Raw genomic sequence first — 23,808 nt, forward strand, 5'->3', positions numbered from 1 at the left:
ACACTGCATTGATATTATAACATAAGGGCCAAATTCATAGGAGATGCAAATGGTGGTGTAAATTACTTATAAGCAGGTGTAATTTATACATCGAGGGATAGCAGGAAGTGGTATAGTAGGAAAAACAATTAACGAGATAGCATAAGAAGGCAGTAAGGTAACATAAGCTCCACTATTTATTTTGACCTTCTTGTTAATTATTCTTATTTAGGAGTCCCAAACCAGGTATGGATTTCATTGTGCTGGGCAGAGAAAGTTCCTACTAAAAATTTTTCAATTTAAATAGACATCACAGTCAAACGGTGGAAGTGATGATGTATTACTACCTCCTTTTACAAATGGAAAACTGAGGCACAATTATCTAAATTTCCAGAGATCACTCAGGAAGTTGATGGCAGCACCAGAAACCGAACTCAGATTTCCTGACTCCTTATCCAGACCCTTAATCAGGGTTCTTCCTCTCTACAAAAGTTTAGATGCTTTTCCTGCCATATTCACTCCCTTTTAATCCCTCAACAAGTAATTTATACCCTACTTAGTGGCATGCAATTTACACCAGAAGTTACATCACCTCTGAACTTGGCCCTTGAGTATTTAATTCCAAACACCTGACTGTAATTTAAGAAAGTTGCTCAAAGTAGGATGCCTGTTCTTGATAAGGGACAATTTAAGCTCTAGGAAGTGCAGACCCTCCCTAGTTCCATTTACTCCAAACCCCCCACCATAAGGACCTTTCCTGAAGAGCCAGCCTTCTGGCTGTGGTAAATCTGGCCGTTTCTAGAGCCTGTCAGGGTTCATCTTGTATCAGTCAAAGGAGTTGCCAGAAACAGATCTTGGTGTACTCCTTTCATAGTGCTTCCGGCACTAAGCCAGTGTCAGAGCAAATAACTGAGTTCAGAGTTGAAATTCACAAAATGACATCCTCAGCTTGCAGATCCTCAGTTTGACATGGCTCTGGATTGGCTGGTTACATGGTTAATAAACAATTTTTTTCTATGGGTAATAATGAGTGTTTCTAAACAGTGGTATTAAGTTTCCCTGCAAACATCTGCACCTGCTTATATTCCACTTTCAGGTCAGTGCATGCCTATGTAAATAGGGTATTCTCTTTTTCTGAATCATTTGTAGAATATATAGCTCTACTATGTAAAAACCTGTGGCAATGTTAAGACAACTTGATAGTAGAAAGGATGTTTTCATAGAAATATCCCTCTGGTTAGTAATGGCAATAACATAACCTTCAAATCACTTTGAGAGGAAAATACAACTGTAAGAAAATTAAATCTTCAGTTATAACAACAAAGTTATTACAACTGTAGCACTGAAGAGTTCATTGGGGCTGAACAAAGCTGCCAGAAAAAGGTTCTGCTGTCAGACTAAAAACAGTGATCCAGCAACTTTAGGTTAGCATTTTAAGAGCACGAGTTTAAGTTGTCAAAACCAGTCAGGTGAGAACGATGCTGTGTCAAAAATCAAACACCAACATTTTCTTAACTGCAGGAGCCACATTGTTGCACTAGAGCCAGATGTTGCCTTCAGTGTGACCACAAAAAGAGGATCTCCTGCATGCATGGAGCTCACCCATTCATATATGGAGGGGTCAGCTGCCTCCGCTGACTTTCGCCATACTGCATTTGTTTAGAATTGGCTTCAGCGAAGGGTGGGAAGTGGCTGGGTTAGGCCACCTGGAGATTCCCTGGGAAAAGCAACACAGTCCTTTTCCCATAGATCCTCCTTTGTGGCAGGGATCCTCATTAGAAGGGGGAATCCTAAGTGCAGCCAGAACCAGAGGTAATCAGGGGCACAAGGCCTTCATGCTGATGACCCTTCTTTCCTGGGAATCAGTGGGGTTTAGTGGCAGACTTTACAGTTCATTCCTGTAGGGCAGGGGGGAAGGAGAGAGGAAACCCCACCCTCCCAACAAAACATCATGGAAGAAGCTCTCCAAAAGGATTCTAGCAGAGTTTTTCTCCCCCCACAACCACCACAAGAGAGACAATCTAGACCTTAGTAAAATCCACAAGTCATTCAAATACTCTGGACATAGTGTCATCAATTTTTTCATTTCAGTAAAAGTACTGCTTAAAAATTCATGGAACAATATAGCCCTCAGATCCAAAGCCTGGAGTCCTTTACTCAGAACTTACACAAACAAAGCTTCCATTACCCAAATAAATTCCGAATTCAGGACTTCACCCTACAATTATTTGTATCATTTTACTAATCAGAAGATTATTTACAAAGCCATTCTTGCTCCTATTGAATTCAGCGGGAGCAGCAGCAAGCCAGGACTCTATGTAGTTATCTCATGGGCTCAATAAGTGGAATTATATCCTGCATATGAGACTGACAATGATCAAGAATGCTATTGTACAATAGTAGAATATAAAATCTAACTAGACGTAGCAGCCTCATATACTGTGTCACAGAAAATGCTTTAGAGTGTGAAGCAAGTTGCAGGTAGAATTAAAATTATTGTGATGGCTTCAGTTTGATCTGTAAGCAATAGCACATTTTCCATTATATATAAAGCCAGTCAAATTACTGTATTTTAATGTCACATCAAAGATCTTCAAAGTATTGTGACAATAAGCAGAGCTGATAATGTCAAGAATTCACTCATACAGAGGGTAATATAATTGTGAATGCACAGGCCTTGGAGATTCACTGATAATAACTGGAGTGTTATAACAAGAATGATATTTAAAGGATTGGTCTGTGGTTTATCATACAAATGCACTGTTAAATGCAAGTGAAAATGGACTGTTACTCAGATATTAAGTGCAGTGACTATGCTACCATTTATTGTGTCCATTATTTACCTCTGGTGAAATAAAATACATGGAATCTTGTTACATTACATTTATAAAAGCTCCTTCATAACCACTAACATGTGACCTTCATACTTCTCTATCTTAATACTAAGCAAACATTTGTTGTGCAAGTGCACAATTGTGTGTTCTAAAGGTGAACTACAGTATACTGACAATTGAAACGCTATTAAACCCATTCACATCAAAATTCTCATGACCATCAAGTGATTTTTCACTGTGTGCAAACAAAATTTAATTAATTAAAGACTCCAAGAACATAAAATTGCAAGGGCTTTATGCTGCAGGAAAATGAGCTTAATAATGCACATTGGTTTTCATGAAATACTGTAGATTATTTCAAGCAGTACTGTAGATTATTTCAAGTATTTGTAAATTACAGTGTACTATGTACAAGGAAACCTATTTTAGAGGATTGACAAAAATTGATTACTTAAAGAAAGTGGTTTCCGAAATACATAGTGGATACCAGATGTACTAAGTATGTTTGTGGATACTATTGTACTAAGTTTCCTATGGCAGTAACTTACTTAAGAAAGGTAGCCATTTGTATAAGTATTGTATGATAATATAAGTGTTGTATGAAGTAGTTTTGTTTGTGTAGCGGGGTGGTCACCTACTCCTGCCCTGAGGGGTATAAAGACAGCCCTGGGAGGGGGCTGTTGCAGGGGAAGGCAGCTACTAGACTGATTGGGGAAACAGCCGCAGCTGGGGCGAGTTGTGGAAAAGAACTTCAGGGGCTGAACTTATTTGCATAGGCACACCCACCCGGCCTAGCATGAGCCCAAATGGTCACTTTGGCTGCTATGGGATCCCCAGTTCCTCTGTTATTGGGGCAGGAAGAATAAAGTATTGTTAACTTGATTATGTGAATCAAGGACAATGAAACTGTTTTATGACAGAGGGACTCGCCATCGACTAAGTAACACTTGCTAGACAGGGACATAGGTTCCAAAACCCAGTGAATTAAGAGAGGCTGGGGACAGGTATTTGTAGTTGATGGTATGGGTGTCTTTTGAGGGCCTGAAATACTAATTGCACCTTTCTCTCTTGTTACTGTGGAATATCAGAGCTAATTTTAATTATATTAGGAGTCTAGTTACAGGCTGCTGAGCTGAATTCATTTTGGCTAATGGTGCACCAGTACTGAGGCTCCTCTACTATAAGCTGAAATCACTGAGTGCTGTGGGGTGCCCTGAAGATATGTTGTTGAGCAGCTGGTGGAGCGGAGCAGTTTGTGGGATGACTGAAGTGGCTTGTGGGACAGCTGGTGGATCAGAGTGGCTCACAGTGAAGGCTGTAGCAGAACCCCATGTAGAGGTGGGGCAGTCAGCCTCAGACTACATAAGGTGCCCCTTAACACTGCTGCCCTCCCCACCTCCCACCCCCGGCTGGGAGGTAAAACTCTGCAGATAAACTTTTGAACTCTGGGGCTGCACTGACCAGGGACAGACATTTTTGGGTTGTTGGATTTTTAGGACTTTGGGTGATTTTTTCGGTTGCTGGACTTAAGACCCTGAGGGGGAAAGGATACTGCCAAACTTACTTGGAGGGGTGGGTCTTTTGCTATGGCTTGTGTTATGAATCCTGTTTGTGGTGTTTCCCCAACATAATGCCACATTGTTTCCCTCCTTTATTAAAAGGATTTTGCTACACTGAGACTCTGTGCTTGCGAGAGGGGAAGTATGTAATTGTCCTAGGTCACTGGGTTGGGGGCTTGAGCCAGTTTTGCATTATGTTATTGAAACAGAACCCCTAGAGACTGAACTCGGCCCTTGTTGCTACCAACTCAGATGGGCAGAAGGGTTACATATGAAGTAGTTTTGTTTGTGTAGCGGGGTGGTCACTCACTCCTGCCCTGAGGGGTATAAAGACAGCCCTGGGGAAAGCAGCTACTAGACTGATTGGTGAAGCAGCCACAGCTGGGCCACGTCCCAGTCAGGCCTCAGCTAGCCCTATATAAGAGGCTGGGAGCCAGGACTCAGCAGTCACTCTTTAGCAATAGAGGGAGATGAGTTTGGCTGCTTGGGTGCTGAAGAGGATACTGGAGTGGTGTAGGGCTGGGGAAAGGCAGAGAAGCTGGGGAGCTCCAGCCTGGAAAGCCCCAGGCTGCGGCCTAGCAGAAGGCCAATGGGAGGTTGCAGAGAACAGCCTAGGGGTAGGCAAAGGCAACAGGTCCAAACCCAACCTTGCCAGCAATAAGTAGGCTCATACTGCAGTCTGCCCCAGGGTGTGGGGGCTAGATGATGACTGGCAGTAGCCTTATACTGAGGTGAGGTGGGGACAGTGGGTGAGAGTTCCCTGGGGAGGAGGGACCCAGAGACTCTGGGGTGTACTGCCAGGGTGCAGCACCCTGGTGTGCAAAGGGCATCGGGTCTGGAAGGGACACCAGCCTGCAGAGGGTGCTCTGGAGGCTCGATGAGCTAATGCCCAGAAGGACCAGCAGGAGACGCCAAAGGGGTGAGTCCCACGTGCTTACAGGTGATGGAGAATGCAGGCATAGGGGCAAGGCAGGACAGCGGGACTATTGCCTGGACATTGAAGGAACAAGCAAGAGATGGTGGATTCTGGGTACGCCTGGGTTTTCTATAGGGAGACCTCAGGTGTTGTCCCTGGGTGGGCCCCAGTGTCAGCGCCCCAGAGGAAGGGGGCTGATGACCTGCAGGGGAGCTGGGAGACCCAGAGTGGACTGTTGGAGGTGCAATGGGACCTCCATGGACAGATGGCCCAGCTGGCAAAGGAACAGCAGGCCCTAATAAAGCTCCTGCGGAGGGAGTTCAGGAGAAACTACCGAGGACTGGAGCAGGAGCCCAGCGCCAGCGCCAGGAGGCCTGGCGTGGAACAGAAGATGTGTTACGCCTGTGCCAGGCGTGGACATATCAGGTGAGTCTGTCCCTACTGGGCTGGGGGCAGGGTGCCTCACCCAGAAAAGGGACAGCGGCAAGTCCCTCAGGCAGTTCTCCAGAGGTCTCTCCCCTACCACAGAGCTGATGCTGGGAAAGAGGGCCGTCTCTCCCCAGCAGCTCCAGCCCTGGTGCTGAGGAAAGTCACCTCTTTCTCTGGCCGCCACAGCCCTGCACGTCCCAAATTCCCCCCACCCCTTCTTCTCACCCCATTGCCCCCTCCCACTTATCCCTTATTCCCTCTAAGGCCACCACCTCACCTTATATGTGCATCTTCTCCAGGGTCCAGGCACCTAATTAGTGGAGCCACGGCTGTGTGCAGGCACACACCTTAGGGGGAACTATCCATGGACCATCTGAATGGAGCTCGGACCACAGTTTGAGAGCCTCTGATCTAGACTGACCTCCTGCATAACACAGTCCAAGGATGCTCACCCAATAATTTCTTTATCAAACCTCCTGTCTTCTGTTTGAGCTACTGCATATCTTGTAGAAAGACATTGAGTCCTGACTCAAAACTGCAAGTGATGGAGAATCCATCAGATCCTTAAATTAGTTGTTCTAATGGTTGGTTAATTATGATTGTTACAAATTTGTGACTTATTTCTAGTCGAATTTGTCTATCTTCAGCCTCCAAATATGTTTTCAGACTCAGATAATGGGGTACATAAATATTTACAACAGATAACGTTCATATTTTATTGGTTCCAAACAAGTTTTTAATGATTCTACTAATTTTATTACCACATACACCTTCAGACTGCTAGCTAATGATACTTTTACCAATATCTACATAATTTAATGCAGTTATCTGATTTAAAAAATCTTCATATCTAATTTTATCTTTTCCTTAGACAGTACAATTGTATTTTCTAAAATGAGAAGTGACAGTCTAAACTTCAAAGTCCATTGTTAAGGAAAGGGCTTTTAAAAGAAATGTCAATTAAGTATGTGCAACTGACATCTCTAAATGCATAAAAACCCTGTGGTATTCTACTTTCTGATCCTGCCACATGCTGCTCAATAGGAAGAAAAGAACAGGAAAGGAGTCAATGGAATGCCAATGAAGTCACAGTGGAAGTTGAAGGTGCTGATTAATTTTTAGAGGTGCACAACATTTCACATCAGTAAGTACTTCATTCAGACTTTTTACTTTCTGAAAAACAATTATAAAGGCCCAGTAGCTAAGAGATAGTAGAGGGGGGGGCGGGGAAAGAGTGACTAATTTATACAGCATCTCTCATGAATATCAGTACACTACAGAGTATAGTACATACAAGGATTGCAGCGGATTGTGGCAATCATTCTACACCATCAAAAGCTTCATTTGGTAAACACAACAACTTCATTTAGCAAAAATGATCATCTAGTTGTGTTCCTGTCCAACTGGGAGAACGGGCAGCCAGCTGCCTTTGGAATCAATAGTCTTCAGATTGCTGTTGGAGATGATACATTGAAAGAGTTGAAGAACTAGTCATAACATGCAATCTTCATATAATACGAAGGTTGATCACCAAAGCAACAGCCCAACAACAAGAAAGAAAACTCAATACCTACATTGCTCAAGTTATTAAAATGAAAGTTTACAGACATTTAAGTTGACTCTCTATCCTTCGTTTATAAGAAATAATAAATTAAAATGGTTTCGTTTCTATTGATCTTGGAGTCTAAAGACCCATTTCATTAATCACTTATATTAGCTTCCTAGCATCTATGGATTTGATACACTACTATTGGTTTTTTCCCTAAAGATTTTAAAATTTAGAGACAGATGTCCTTGATGTAATAAAGATTCAGCTCACTAAGTCTTTATTCTTCCGTGTGTCTGATTATTGCAACAATTACACTTTTTAGTAAGAGGAGTTCTTGAAAAGTGCTATAACCATCTTTCCTGCATGTACACTCAGGAAAAATACAGTTGTAAGAGATGTGAATTGCCCCTAGTTATCTCAATGACAAGTGTTGACTTAAAAGCTTAATGATACTGCTCCATTGTCTTTAACAGAACTAACCCAATGTACACAAGCTGGAGATCTGGCCCAGATTTTTAAGTCATTTAGGAACGCTATTCCATATAAGACCTTAATTTTGTAGACTCAACCTAGGGACCATAATTAAAAAGTGTAATCTGGCGTGCTTCATAGACAAAATTTGACAGGCTTCATGTTGATATTTTCCTTCTTTGAGAATTATTTAACTAATATCAACTTCACATACCAGACTACTTTTATAGATGAGAAACATTTTAATAATTCTGACTTTTTTCACATTTTGCTCCTGGTGATAGACAGAGAGGCACAAGTTGTTGAGCAGTAGATTTCTTTTAAAGCTTGCTTTTACTTCTAAAATATGTTACACATGTGAATTACTAAGGACTTTTAGAAAAAAAAGAATGTATTTAGTTCTGTTTTGGCTATGTATATTCTTAAAGGGTTTAAAGGCAAATGCTAAATTTGAGAGTGAAAATGTAAAACTATTAGATCTCTCCTCTGCCTCTAATTGGCTTGCAACGTAAATAAATACAGCATAGAATCAAGATACCAGTCATTATTATTGTTGATATCCCAGAGCAGAGTATGTTTGCCTACATTTTAGCTGGAATGAAACAGTTTCTGTAGATTTTTGTTTTTTTTCTAATCTACTGTCCTCATTAAAAAATAATACAAACCAAACATTCTGCTTCTGCTCAGATGCACAAAACTGTCCATAAAGCTGCAATAATCTGATATTAATTTCACAACCACAGGCTGAAATAGAACATTTGTAAAGTTTTCTGAACTTTTTCAAACAATCTTTTGGAGGGAACACGATAAACATTCCATTAATCAAAGAAAACTGCTGACTCCACATAATCATACATACAAGACGGGTCAAGATCAGGGCACCTCTTTGACTGAAGATCAGACACAAAAATTCAACTAAAGCAACTTTGCTTCTTGTTAGACAAAACACTTAATGAGCTTCTATAGAATGGAATATTCAATACTTGCTGTGTCATGTAATGCGATGGACAGTGGAGCACAATGGATATTTTAGCCCATCTCAAACTCTGTATAAAAACAGCCTAAAATTGTTTTAATGTCTAAAATGGCACACAGTTTACAAAGGACTGTTTGTGGTACAATTCTTAACAATTAAAAAAAAATCTAGAGCTAAACACAATCATGCAGGCAAAAGAGCCAAAATCATAATTAAATTTAGTACTAAAAAGTATAATTAAATATGGCTAATTTGGGACACTAACTGCTATCATCCAACTGGTCAACTGTAAGTCATAAAACAAATAGTGTATTCTACAGTGCTATTGGAAAGCGGCATTATGCAGTTTCACAGCATTATACAAAAAGGAAGCTTGGTAGTTGTGAATAATCTTGCAAGTCTAATAAAAAGTGAATACTGTCTCTAAGTGATTAAGCTCTTACTAGCACCAGCTAATTAAAACACTTTGCTCCAACTAATGTTTAAGCAGCTACTGAACACAGCACTAGACTGACAGATAACAAGATTTTTCTCAAGGAAGTAACATAAAAAACTGCACCTGCATAGTGGACCATATTTGCATTTTGTTTTAATCTATAATGGTGTGTTCTGGCTATTGGCATATACTTCATGCCTTACAGTATGCCATAAAGTGAAATGCACATCCAGAATTTTCTCCCAGCATGTATATATGATGTATAAGCAAGCACACTAATATTTAAAAGAATACCCTGATCACTGCACTTCACTATTAACAGATCTAAATGGAAAAGGCATTTCTGTGTCTAGAATTAACTATTTGTTTGCAGTGTTGTTATAACTGTGTTGGTCTCTGGACATTAGGGAGACAAGGTGGGTGATGTAATGTCTTTTATTGGACCAACTTCTGTTAATTAAAGAGACAAGCAGTCGAGTTGACACAGAGCTCTTCTTCACATCTGGGAAAAGTATTCAGTGACACAGCTAGATGCCAAGTGGAATAGATTGTTTAGCATAAGAAGTTAACATGTTGTAAGGGACCAGTCAAGGTGAAGTCTGCAGTTAACACCTCTCCAGTCATAGGCAGGTTAGTGGGTTATAGACTGTTGCAATAAGCCATAAATCCAGTGTCTTTATTAAGTCCATGATTTTTAGTGTCTAACGAAGTTATTAATTTAAGGTCCCAGGCTCATCCTTTGAAGGTTGCGCAGGTTTCTTTTGAGGATAAGGACTGAGTGGTAAGATATGGAATGAGCATTTTGTGAAAAATGTTCACCCACAGGTGATATGGTGTTTTTGTCTTTTCTATTTGTGTTCGTTCTAGAGCATAATGATTGTCTTGTTTCACCCACACAGTTGTTATTGTGACATTTAGTGCAGTGGATGAGGTATACCACATGGTTTGAGTGACACATGTAGGACCTATGGATCTTGAAAGATACGTTGTGAGGCATACTGATCATCACACCAGTGGAGAGATGTCTGCAGGTTTTGCATTTGTGAAGGCAGGATCCTTTGTCCTCTTATTGCAGAGGTGTTTAATTACTCACTTTACTTGGAATCAAGTATCAGAGGGGTAGCCATGTTAGTCAGGATCTGTAAAAGCAGCAAAGAATCCTGTGGCACCTTATAGACTAACAGACGTTTTGGAGCATGAGCTTTCGTGGGTGAATATTGATGCTGACGAAGTGGGTATTCACCCACGAAAGCTCATGCTCCAAAACGTCTGTTAGTCTATAAGGTGCCCCAGGATTCTTTGCTGCTTTTACCTGGAATGGCTCTCTTACAACAGTGGTTCTCAACCAGGTTGTAAGAGAGTTAATGTACCCCAGGGGGTATTCAGAGGCCTTCCAGGGGGTACCATCAACTCATCTAGATATTTGCTTAGTTTTACAACAGGCTTTATAAAAAGCACTAGCAAAGTCAGTACAAACTAAAATTTCATACAGACAATAACGTGTTTATACTGCTCTACATATTGTACACTGAAATGTAAGTACAATATTTATATTCCAATTGATTTTATAATTATATGGTAAAAATAAGAAAGTAAGCAATTTCTCAGGAACAGTGTGCTGTGACACTTGTGTATTTTTATGTCTGATTTTGTAAGTAAGCAGTTTTTAAGTGAGGTGTAACCTGAGGATACGCAAGTCAAATCAGACTCTGAAAGAGGTACAGTCATCTGAAAAGGTTGAGAGCCACTGTCTTACAACATGTTAACTCTCATGATAAACAAACCTGCTCCACCTTGTATTTAGCTGTGACACTTGGGTGTGTCTACACTGCAATAAAAAACTTGTGGCAAGCCTGTGTCAGCCAACACAGGCTCATGGGCCTAAAAACTGCAGCCAGTGTAGATGTTCGGGCTTGGACTGGAGCCCAGGATCTGGGACCCAGTGAATGGGGAGTGCGCCAGAGCCCAGGATCCAGCCTGAGCCCGAAAACCTACATCACAGTTTTGTAACCCCTCAGCCCAAGCCCTGTGAACCCAAGTCAGGTGACACAGGTGAGCGGCAGTGTAGACATACCCTCTGAGTACCTTTCCCAGATGTGAAGAAAAGCTCTGTGTAATCTCGAAAGTGTGTCTCTTTCACCAACAGAAGTTGGTCCAGCAAAAAATGTTACCTCACCCAACTTTTCATTATAGAATTTACTGTATTTAAAATAATCTGCCTTTATTACTATGCCTCATTGGCCATCAGTTCCTTTACCTGATATTCATAACTTGAGAGGAGTCAAATGAACCAAATGAAATAGGTTTTTTTCTCTGCAAGGCTGTTTTTTCAGTTCACGTAGCAAGATGCTCAACGTAAAGAAAATGATTATAATGAGTTTCACCCGACACTGGAGCTTGAGCATTGTAGTTCAAGCATTACATTTGGAAAAAATACAACTAAGAAAGGTCAGTTCTATGCTCACATTTGAAATATGAATTGCAATACATTACACATCTTCCTTTCACTCTTTGCCAAACAAACTATTATGCTGGTAACAAACAGCCCAATTCTTCAGTGCTTACTCATACGAGTGCTATAATTCCATTGACTTCAATGGGACTACCTACAGCAGTAAGAACTGCTTTCAGGAATAAAGGTTGTAGTATCTGGCTCTCCAGAAGCTAAGTTTTCAAGACAATGCAGTACTTTTTTCCCCTTTCTGCACAGCTTGTAAAATTCTTAAACGTAGGAAAATAAAATTTTGTTCACTGGAAGTTTATAATTCTTGTAGATAGGTCAAATTTTTGCAGTTAGTGGAAGTACTTAAAAACACAGTTATAGAATTCACAGTGCACAACACCTCTTGTTTTGAAATGTATACACTGGAATTTCCAGATGTGACTGCTACATCATAAAATTAGATGTGCTATAGAAAGCAAGAGGAAATTCATTATTTAGATATATGGCAAGGTCCCTAAATATGAAGAATACCATAATAACAGAATTCCAGTACTGAAGGCTTCCATAGTATCTGAACAGGGTGAATATATGATAACTGGGGATAAGAACAGATTAGTAGAAAATGTAATGTTATTTGACAAACAGAAAATCAAAATGACGTACTCCACTCAAGGGTGCCAGATTTTAGCATTCATCATGTGAATGGTTATGACTTTTGACAGAAACAGTGGTTGTGAAGTCAAAAGTATATATAACTTGGCAGAAACCAAGACAATTTTAGTAGTCTCACAAATGACAACAAATGCCCACATTCTGCAGTTATCTGGGTGAAATCCATTCAACCTGTATAAAGTCCAAATATTTGGGCTGTAATATGAGTGGAATGAACAGTGGCTTGGGAACTGAAACCTACCCCTTCTAATTGGATGTGGGTGCCACTGAAGTCTATGGGACTTGGTTTCTGACAATTGGATTAGTTCTTTTGTGAGTAAGGATTTGCAGGCTACTATTGATGGTAAAGCTCTTAGGACCACATCCTTCTCCGATTAAAGAAAATGGCAAATTTCTCATTGACCTCAGTTATGCAGAATCAGTCCTTTAAGGGACAGGTCAATGGGAGTTGAAGGCACAAAGTATCTCATGAGAGTTTCTTAGCACTTAGCAGTATCAAGCTTTAAATATTAATAGAAAGCATTCAGTTATCTAGCCACAGTTGAACAGGGATATTTAAGTATCAGATGTTTGGTGTTTTGGTCAATTTTTTCATACCCTGTTCCCTCCCCCTCTAATATCACCTAAAAATTAGCACGGCTTATAAAAAAAATCTGACTTCAGTATAGTGTCATTAACAACCATTAACTTTTCTGCAGACATGGGGGGGAATAATGAAACAATCATACAAAAGTACACTTAAAAATCACTGCTGCCAGATTCTGACTCAGCAGTGGCACATGCATATTTCTCATAGTCTAAGTTGTTCATTTTCTCAACTTGAAAAATCTCTAGTAGTTTTTTTTCCAGCAATCTGTGTTCTGAATGAATTTATCAGGAAACACTGAACAAGCATCATCAGTGTTCACTTTGAGCAAAAGAACAGCTTTGACAGTGTCTGCACTCATTCGCTTTACTCCAAAGACTGTTCCACATGAAACACTAAATCCTATGTTCCTGATAAATACAGACCAAAATCTACTTGGTCCTGCAATGTGTCTTGAAGAAAATAAATTCTAACTATAAAAAAATAACCAATTACAAGCAAAAATCAATCATGGTTAAATAAAATCCAAAGACATTTCAAATATCTGAAAAGAAGTTCTCAGAACACTGAAATATCATATGAAAAAAAATTGTATCATGATTTTGCATATGGCCATGTTTGGAATATGAAGATTAAATATATGCTATATTGATTACTCTTAGTTTATATTATCTTGCAAGTAAAATTTGTTTTATTCTTTCAATGATTTATTAAAATATATTAATATTCTAAGAAATATTTACTTTTTGTTTAAGAATACAAATACCTACAAGAAGCTTTCCACTGACTAATTTGAAGTAATGGATCTATTCATTTTCCATCAAAGTCGGTGGTAGATGACTCAGACCAGATTTTTATTTTCGGAAACGCACCTTACACCTACTAATGAGAGTGAGACAACTTGACAGTTCTACATAAAATGTCGCTCAGATCTCTTTGACTTGGACTGAAATGTAACTCCCATGCGAGAATCCTAGGATGATCTTTGATTTTTAAAGCACAGTGTAAAATGTCCTGGATTATCCTTCATGGAGTGCCACTTGTTTTATGGTGGCAGAACTGTTCCTCAAGGCTTATGCTTCGAGACTTGCCTGGAAGTCCTACAAAACAGATTTTTATTAGCATCATCACTTTTTCTCCATGAAATTGATTTATAAATTGTGATATTATGTGAGCCACGTTAAGTTTCCAGCTGTATATCCAGCTAGAAATCAAGCTAATAATACTGTAGCAACTGATAAACTAAAGGCAATAAATCATTCATATAAAAGCAACAAATGAAAATAAAATATATTAAGTTTCAATTGACTATGCAGAATATTCCTGTACATACATACATTCATACACACACACCTGAAAGAATACTGAACTAGATACATGACCTTTCATCTCAAAGCCCCATACAAACATTGTACTCACCCCTATTACACACCTCTATTACACACCTACTTCTGAGATATGGAAATAGGCACAAGAATGTCAAGTGATTTACTTAAGATCACACTTGAGTCAATGGCAGAACCAGTAAATTAGAACCCAGATCTCCTAAATTTCAGTATTGTGCTGTATATAAAAGTATATTCTTAGGCACTTTAGAGAGAGAAAACCAAAGAGAGGAAAGAAGAAAGTGCAGTAGGCCTCAAGCACCAGTAGTGCACTGGTTTCATCTTCGGGCCAAGCCTTAAACCTGCACCATCTGTGGCAAGACCTGCCCCTTGAGAACTGAACTTTTTAGCCACTCTCAATGCTGCAGCATGACACATAGTAACTGAACTGTTTTGGCAATTACACCGTTGTCTTGAGACAGTTGCCATCTATGGGTATGTCTACACTGCAAAACACCTATGGCTGGCAAGCCAAGCCCAAACATCTACACTGCAATATTACAGCCCCACCACAGGGGTTTAATTGCAGTGCAGTCACACCCTAAAATCCGCTTAGTCAAAGTTCTCTGTGCACTAGACACTGTCATTCCCTTATAGTTTTAGGTGATTGAGTGATTTTTTTTGTTAAAAACTGTGATATTACTATCTTTCATTAAAATTGTGAATTTTCAGTCTGACGATTATTTCAGCCCTTTATTAAACGTACTACATATTTTTATAATACACCTTACTGTACTATAATTTTTTTCACACTTCTCTTCAAAACAGAATTATGAGGGTACATAACATTATCCAGTACATCGTTCTTTGCATAGAATGTTAACTCATATGTAGAACAAATGTGCAGTTCAGATAAAGTATATAGCGCTAATACATTAATATCTGATATGCTGATGGTTCTAAAAATACAATTTAACTAAAGTTATCCAGTGCAATAATTTTCACACTGGTCATAGTGTAGCTTAGTCAATGATCTGGAGCTAGTGCACAAATTAAAATGAAATATTAAAAACAATTTTTAGAAGCTTAGTATATCAGTAAATGAAACAACTATATAAGAACAATGGCAAGATAAGATATTTCCTTCATAAATTACAGCTTGTATTTACATATTTCTGTATTCAATGACAAAAGTCAATCTTGCAAACACTGATAGCATAAAATAGCTTGAATATCTCAACACATGGGTCAATCCTGCAATTTTTAATCACTTGGATAGTCTTTACTCATGCAAGTACTCTCATTGATTTCATGAGTTAAATGTCTGCCAGTTTTGCACTATAGTTCCTGATTTCCTTCCCTTTGTTTCCACCTGTAAGGTGTACAGAGCACCGTAACAATTTGTATTAAGATTCAGTAGGTTCTCAGTGGTAATTACGGAGCTTGAATACCTGGATTTCTGTTTTCCTTGGCCATATTACTATGATATAATTAAATCCTTACTTTACATCTCCTTACAACAAAAAATATTTAGTAAGAGTAAGAGAGAAACACCTACCCAATAACTGTGCTCAGCATATTCACAGAGCCCTCAACTTTAAGTGAAATGATTGGCAGTTAAAACACAACATGCTCCTCTGGTCCTATATTAAATTCTGGTGTTTCATCAGATCCCCAAAATTATGAGGCCATCTACACAGTACACCCTCAGTACACCATATGTTGAGATTTATCGGCAATATAAAATTAATAAAATGTTTACATAACATGTAAACTATTCCCATGTAATTGTAATTAAGAAGCATGTTTTGTTAAAATTCCTTCCTTCTAAAACACCATCTTCAACTCAAAAAATAATTACCTAATTGACATTAAAAATAATAAACCTTGTTGTAAATTGCATTAGCTTAATTGCCGAAAACTAATGAACTAAATAACCCTGAATTGGAGAACTAGTATTTGTTGTTGATTGTGGTCTGCATATGTGCATGACCTTAGTTTCAAATGACCAGCTATGGGTGCAGTTATGTATTTTCGATTATATTGTACGCTCTTCTTTGTATGAGGAAGATTGATAACCACCAGAAAGGTGGATTCTTTCCCACTTAGCAGAAAATTTTTGGATGGAGCAAAAAAGTGGGAGTAAATGGAAGGGGGGGAGACCTTAGCCCATGGGTGGACAAACTGGGGAGCGAGGTCTGGGGCTCAGCCCCGCTCAGGTGCTCCAGCCAGGGACCACACCAGCCATGGCACAGCCCCACTCTGGCTCCTATGTGCTCCAATGGGAGCTGCAGGCGCTGTGGCGTAGGAGCCATGGAAGGGATATGCCATTGTTTCCGGGAACCTCTTGAGATAAGTGCAGTTCAGAGCCTGCACCCCTGAGCCTCTCTCTACGCCCCAACCCTGATCCCCCTCCCACTCTCCAAACCCCTCAATCCCAGCCCAGAGCACCCTCCTACACCCCAAACTCCTCATCCCCAGCCCCACCCCAGAGCCCACACCCCTAACCAGCCCTCATCCTCTCCAGCACCCCCACCTACAACCCCACCCCAATTTAGTGAGTATTCATGGCCCACCATACAATTTCTATTCCCCAATGTGGCCTTCAAGCCAAAAAGTTTGCCCATCCCTGCCTTAGCCTCCGAGTAGCAGAGACCTCTCTGGTGCAGCCAATCAGAAAACAGACAGCTGAAAATTGCCCAGCGCAGCTAATCAGAGCGCCGCTATCAGGATATTCACTTTCAATGCAACCGAAGTGCAGACCCTCAACAGGAAAGGGACTAACTCCACCCTGAGCTCAGCTCCCTGGAGCATTAGCTGCAGAGGAGATCCGCTCGGTCAGTGTTCCAGCCAACGCTTGGGCTAAATACTGATCAGTTACACAGGACTTAATCCGGACTCACTCTGCCCCCTTAAGGAAAATGAGTCCGGATTCACAACCGGTGTAACTGAGCTCAGCCGAGCCTACGATGCCATGTCTCCCGACTGGCCCCCGCGCTCGCCGAAAGTCCCATTGGGAAAATAACACAGGGTACTTATCCCCTGAGACTCCAGCCGGGGTCCTATCAACCGGGGTTGGATGAATGCGGAACTTACACTTGCTTGGCTTTATATCCCAGTTTTTATCCTAAACCCGCACTGGGGAGCGCAGGTGGAAAACTGGGGTATATTGCTCATGTGCTCTCCCGGGGAAGCGGCGGAGTATCCATTACGCTTCCCTGAAGCTCCCAGGGACGCATGAAAGTGCGGGCTGGAGCCTCACCACTGCATATGCTACGTTTCCCTATAATGTATATGACATGACGAGGAGCTTTTGAAACTACCTACTTTTGAGATCACTTTTAGGAAATCGTTCATCCTGGTAAATTCCTTCTGCCCTGGTTCAGTGCAACAACTCACCCCACCTGCTATGCTGTTTTTTAATCCTTCACCTCTCGGGGGAATTAACTTTTTGTAACCTGCTGCACCAACCCATCTTGGACTCGACTTCATTTTGCCTGGGCCGCTACAGACTGAGAGAGGAAGGCGCAGGGCTGCGACCACCCTCCGCGTGTGGTGTAAAGTTTTGTGGTGGTGTGCGCGGCTTGGGCAGGAAGGTTATCTTTGCTGCCCTGCTGAAATGACCTCTTCCTTCGCGGCTGCGGCGATCAACCAAGACAATTAACTGTCAAGAACCATTTTTCCTGCCGCTACCCCTCTCAGGGCCCGATCCCGCGCCTCGGCAGTCAATGGGATCACTACCATGAACTTCGACCATGGCTGGATCCGTAAAGCGCCAGCTTGGGTAGTTTGGTAGCAGCGGCAGGCAGCTCTAGCCTGAAAGCATCCTGAGTCCCAGCCGCGGGGGCAGCCCCAGGACCTGGAGTCCACGCAACAGCCTCAGCCTTGCGGGAGAAATCGAAGTCACCCAGGCAGCAGCAACCAATGACCCCTCCAGCAGGCGACGAGACACGGTCCTGTCCTTGGGACCGTCATAACTCAGGAGACTCCCAAACCCCGTGCCTCTCCCCGGGCACCACGTTTGCAGTTGCACTGTTCCCACGTTCATTGCACATCCCACCCCAGAGCCTATCCAGCCGCTTGTGCCCCCGTCTCGCTTACCTTTTCTTTTCCTTGTCAGCTGTCATTACTGAGGCTGCTGCTCGTTGTGCTGCTTAAACCAACTCGGGCTGCCAACCAGGGCCCCTCGGTCACGGCTGTGGGTGTCCTGCTTGCCGATCCCCTCTGCCCCCCAAAAGCACCCGGCAGCCTAGAGATCCCAGGCGTGGAGGGGGGAAGGCCGGGGAATGGCTCGCGCTCTCGCAGCTGACAGCAACGCTGGTGCACCAGTTGTCCTGTAGGAAAAGGCTGAAGCAATCCTGGCCAGGTCGCCCCTGAGCTGACCATACAGTCTCAGGACACTGCCGAGGATTGTACAGCCCGCCCAGGGGGGAAGGAGAAGGGAGAGACCGGGATCCCCCTCAAATCTGAAGCCCTGCCAGAAGAAAGTTCTCACTTTAAAACTTCAGGCTTCCCTGGGCTCCGGGGGGCAGGTTCAGCCTCTTTAGCCCCGTCTCCCGCTGGAGCTGTCGCGGCTCGTTCTCCAATGGGGACGGGAGCTGGCTGAGCCCTCCTCCTCCCGCTGCCCCCTCCCACCACGTCCACCCAGGCTCCAGCAGGACTTGCCGAGATGAGGTCAACGCCGCGAGGGTGGCAGGGCCAGCAAGGAGCGCTCAAGGGACGCGGGGGCGGAGGGGACGTTGTGGGCAGCGGGAGTCTTTCCTCCCGCTGCGCTGCACCACGCAGCCCCCTGCAGCAGCCCTGCCAGCAGCACCCCGCTGGGCTGGAGGGGGCAGGGCAGCGTGCCGGGAAGGGGGCAGCGATTGCTTTGCAGGGGGCAATTCCCGCCCCTCGGCAGCGTCTGCTCCCGGCCCAGGGGGCGGATTTCCCTCCTCCGCGCGGTGCCTTATCACTTGCTGCATCGGGCGGGATGCTTGGCTGAGCTCGCCCCGCAACTCGGCCTGCGCTGCTGCCCCGGGCACTCCAGCACTTTCCCAGCCAGAGCAGCGGGGGGCGGGGGGGAGACGGGGGCGAGCTGCCCGAGAATAGCCTTAGGGGAAGGTAGCTGGGAGCACCTGGCAGGTCAGGCAGAAACGTGACTGGGGCTGTAAACATTGGCTTGTGGGTGACTTATACCCTCCCCCCGCCCCCCACACACACAAGCGTTGTTGTTGTTTTTTTTGCCGGGGGGAGGAAGAGATTGTATTTTATACGAATTGTTTTTCTGTCGTGGATGCACTGGGTCTGCAGGGGTCATTCTTCAGACTCGAAAAATCAAGCTCTCATCATCATGCTTTTGCCCTCTTAGTACATGCAGATAAGGCCTCTCAATTCCCTCCGCCTTCAGCTGGCTGGGGCTGCTCCTCCGACTAGGAGCGTCGCAGAGGCGATGCCTCTCATTAATTAGGAAATAGCTAGTTTGGCAAAGATTCACAGAGGCATTTAGTGGAAGTTAGGAGCCTCAATACCTTTGTAGATCTGGGCCTTTGATATTAAGGTTAAGACATTCAGATACTATGGTGGTGGGGTCATAGAAAAGTGATTACTTGCTTTAGCTGGCTGTGTGCTTGGTAAAGTTCCCAGGACTTTCTTTAAATCCCTCACCCAGGTTGTTCTCACAAATTTATCTATCTGGATTATACCTTAACTAAAAAATGCTCTTCACAAAAATTTAAGACTGTCTATATTAATACATCTTTCATATCAATAGCCACAAACCCAGCAGCCATTCGACAAGCTCAAAACCCAAATTAGTCAGCCACACACTGATGAAAAAATACCCTTCTCACAACTACTAACTCCCGGTGCTCAGTTACTCTTCAAAATATTAGTATCACATATGAATGTTCCAAATGAGGGAGGAAATGGGGTCACAGACTCAGTGATTGTGCTCCAGTGCAGATCACATCTGGAGAGAAGTGAATATTGGAGCATAAGTTTGCACAGGCCCTCAGCTTACTGATCTTCCTTCCTCAGACTTCTACATTTTGTTTCTTTTTAAAAAGCCATTGTATCCTTGTTTTTTGTTCAAATAAAAACAGCAATAAAAAACTTTTTTGGTATTAAGTGTCTGCTGGGGAAATAAAGTACTAACGCTCAATTCCTGTGAGCTCCTGCTATGACATTTTTCAAATTGTACAATTAAATAAGTCTCTGTCGTATCAAAAATTATTTCCTCACACTACAATCTATTTATTTTTCAGCTTAATTGCATTCATGATCTCTAAATACTTAAGATTTTTTTTTAATTAGACAACTCAAACCCAAAACATCTTTTGCTCAGAATAAAAATTGCTTGTTTTCTTACACTTCATCATAATGGAAATAACTTCATATTTTGCCTATAATAGATTATTTCTCCATTCTTCAAAGTTTAGCTATTTCCCCATGCCACTTTCATATACTGTTTAGAAAAATATTGGTCAGAGAAGTGTTTCTTTGTGTAACATGTTTAAAGCAATATATATATTTCTATATTAGTAATACATTCTGCTCATCTGAAGAGAGCTACCCATGCTTGCATAGCAGCAATCTGATTATGTGGTAACAGTTTCTTATACAACAGAACCTACACAAAAGAAAACTGCAAATATTTAAAACCTAAGTAACCCTGGTTAAACAGAATTTGTATGTACAGGGCTAAGTTTAGCCTTCAAGTGATAAAAGAATGCAGCAGGATCAAAGAACCAGTCATTCATTCTCCAGATTAACTTGAGTTCTTGGTCCTTCACTGATTTTTGCTGATGTCACTGCTTTGTGAATAAACAACTTGACTTCAGAGTCAGACAAGCAAAGAATTTAAAATGGCTAAATTTAAAATGCACAGTAAAACTCAGATTTTACCCATTGGCCTAGTCCTAGCGACACTGTTCTAGATGGCCATATTGCAGCACACATTTCTTGCTCCTTTGACCAGCAGGGGCTGAAAGTACTGGAGCAGTAATGGCCTACTCAAGAGTGACTCCCCAAAATGTCTGAGGAATGATGATAGATTTTAAAATATATTATATTCTTTCCTTGCCCAGGAGCATGGTAGTGATGATATTGCTATGTCATGGAGATAAGGAAAGTAAATAAGCATAAAGGATTTTCAAGGTTGTCAGCCATGCATCAATTATCAGAATAATAAAAGGCCCCATTGAAATCATGCGAGTTTTGCCACTGACTCCAGAGGAGTCAGGGTTTCAGCCACAGATTCAATAAAATGGTCCTAAGATTGCCAGAAATGACAGTATAAACAACTAGTTCTCAATCCTGGCTAACAGAAGAGGGAACAGATGCTCCACATTTGAAAAGATTGTTCCAATTTTCTGCAAATCAAAACATATCCACCTATTCTAGGGGCCAAATATAAAAACATAAGAACGGCCATACTGGGTCAGATCAAAGGTCCATCTAGCCCAATATCCTATCTTCTGACAGTGGCCAATGCCTGGTGCCCCAGAGGGACTGAACAGAACAGGTTATCATCAAGTGATCTATTCCCAGTTGCTCATTCCCAGCTTCTGGCAAACAGAGGCTAGAAACACCATCCCTACCCATTCTGCCTAGCAGCCACTGATGGATCCATCCTCCATGAACTTATCTAGCTCTTTTCTGAACCCTGTTATAGTCTTGCCCTTCACAATATTCTCTGGCAAGGAATTCCACAAGTTGAGTTGTGTGAAAAAATACTTCCTTTTTTTGTTTTAAACTTGCTGCCTATTACTTTCATTTGGTGACTCCTAGTTCTTGTGTTATGAGAAGGAGTAAATAACACTTCCTTATTTACTTTCTCCATAATCATGATTTTATAGATGTCAATCATATCCCCCCTTAGTTGTCTCTTTTCCAAGCTGAAAAGTCCCAGTCTTATTCATCTCTCTTCATAGGGCAGACATTCCAGACCCCTAATCATTTTTGTTACTCTTTTCTGAACCTTTTCCAATTCATCTCTTTTGAGATGGGGTAATCACATCTGCACACAATATTCAAGATGTGGGAGTACTATGGATTTATATAGAGGCAACATGATGTATTCTGTTTTATTTGCTATCCCTTTCCTAATGATCTCCAGGATTCTGTTTGCTTTTTGACTGCCGCTGCGCGTGTTTTCAAAGAACTATCCACAATGGCTCCAAGATCTCTTTCTTGAGTGGTAGCCAATTTAGACCCCATCGTTTTATATATATAGTTGGAATTACTTTGCATTTATCAACACTGAATTTCATCTGCCATTTTGTTGCCCGGTCACCCAGTTTTGTGAGATCCTTTTTAGCTCTTTGCAGTCTGTCTGGGACTTAACTATCTTGAGTAGTTTTGTATCATCTGCAAATTTTGCCACCTCACTGTTTATCTCTTTCTCCAGATCATTTATGAATATGTTGAAAAGGACTGTTCCCACTACAGACCCATGGGGGATACCACTATTTACCTTTCTCTATTCTGACCATTTATTACTGTCCTTTCATTCCTATCTTATAACCAGTTACCAGTCCATGGGAGAACCTTCACTCTTATCCCATGACAGCTTACTTTGCTTTAGAGCCTTTGGTGAGGGACCTTGTCAAAGGCTTTCTGAAAATCTAAGTACACTATATCCACTCAATCCCCTTTGTCCACATGCTTGTTGAGCCCTCAAAGAATTCTAGTAGATTGGTGAGGCATGATTTCCCTTTATAAAAACCATGTTGACTCTTCCTCAACAAATTATGTTCATCTATGTGTCTGACAATTTTGTTCTTTACTGTAGTTTCAACCAGTGTGCCCACTACTGACATTAGACTTACGTGCCTATAATTGCTGGGATCACCTCCGGAGCCCCTTTTTAAAAATTGGCATCACCTTAGCTATCCTCCAGTCATTTGTTACAGCTGATTTAAATGATAGGTTACAGACTACAGTTAGTAGTTCTGCAATTTCACATAAGAGTTCTAAAGGAACTCTTGAGTGAATACCATCTGGTCCTGGTGACTTATTACTGTACAGTTTGTCAGTCTGTTCCAAAACCTCCTCTAAGGACACCTCAATCAGGCAAGTCCCTCAGATTTGTCACCTAAAAAGAGTAGCTCAGGTTTGAGAATTTCACTCACATCCTCAGCCGTGAAAACTGATGCAAAGAATTAATTTAGTTTCTCCACAATGGCCTTATCGTCCTTGAGTGCTCCTTTAGCATCTTGATTGTCCAGTGGCCCCACTTGTTGTTTATCAGGCTTCCTTAAAAATTGCTATTACTCTGAGTCTTTGAATAGCTGTTCTTCAAATTCTTTTTTGGCCTAATTATATTTTTTACACTTCATTTGCCAGAGTTTATGCTCCTTTCTATTTTTCTCACTAGGATTTAACTTCCACTTTTTAAAGGATGCCTTTTTGTCTCGCACTGCTTCTTTTATTTTGTTGTTTAGCCACAGAGGCACTTTTTTAGTTCTGTATCAGAGGGGTAGCTGTGTTAGTCTGGATCTGTAAAAGCAGCAAAGAGTCCTGTGGCACCTTATAGACTAACAGAAGTTTTGTAGCATGAGCTTTCGTGGGTGAATACCCACTTCATCAGATGCATGACGAAGTGGGTATTCACCCATGAAAGCTCATGCTACAAAAAGTCTGTTAGTCTATAAG

The 23,808-nt window shown here is 41.7% G+C and overlaps 1 protein-coding gene and 1 long non-coding RNA gene across 4 annotated transcripts in view; one reads left to right on the top strand and one right to left on the bottom strand.

The window, feature by feature from the left end:
* EPAS1 (endothelial PAS domain protein 1) overlaps positions 1-18,670 on the bottom strand; it is a 151,189-nt gene extending 132,519 nt beyond the window's left edge. For 2 of the 3 annotated variants that reach the window (XM_050951802.1, XM_050951800.1), the window contains exon 1: positions 16,961-17,004. In XM_050951802.1, the coding sequence (XP_050807759.1) occupies positions 16,961-16,989 (29 nt within the window). In that variant the 5' untranslated portion in view covers positions 16,990-17,004. Of the gene's footprint in view, positions 1-16,960; positions 17,005-18,276 lie in introns of those variants that run through there. The other variant, XM_050951801.1, reaches the window with a different exon arrangement.
* LOC127050256 (uncharacterized) overlaps positions 17,108-23,808 on the top strand; it is a 77,194-nt gene continuing 70,493 nt past the window's right edge. Inside the window, exon 1 of the long non-coding RNA XR_007774181.1 lies at positions 17,108-17,748. This is a non-coding gene — a long non-coding RNA (uncharacterized LOC127050256). The remainder of the gene's footprint in view (positions 17,749-23,808) is intronic.

The sequence above is a fragment of the Gopherus flavomarginatus genome, chromosome 4 (assembly GCF_025201925.1).
Source record: "Gopherus flavomarginatus isolate rGopFla2 chromosome 4, rGopFla2.mat.asm, whole genome shotgun sequence".
NCBI classification, from domain to species: domain Eukaryota; kingdom Metazoa; phylum Chordata; order Testudines; family Testudinidae; genus Gopherus; species Gopherus flavomarginatus.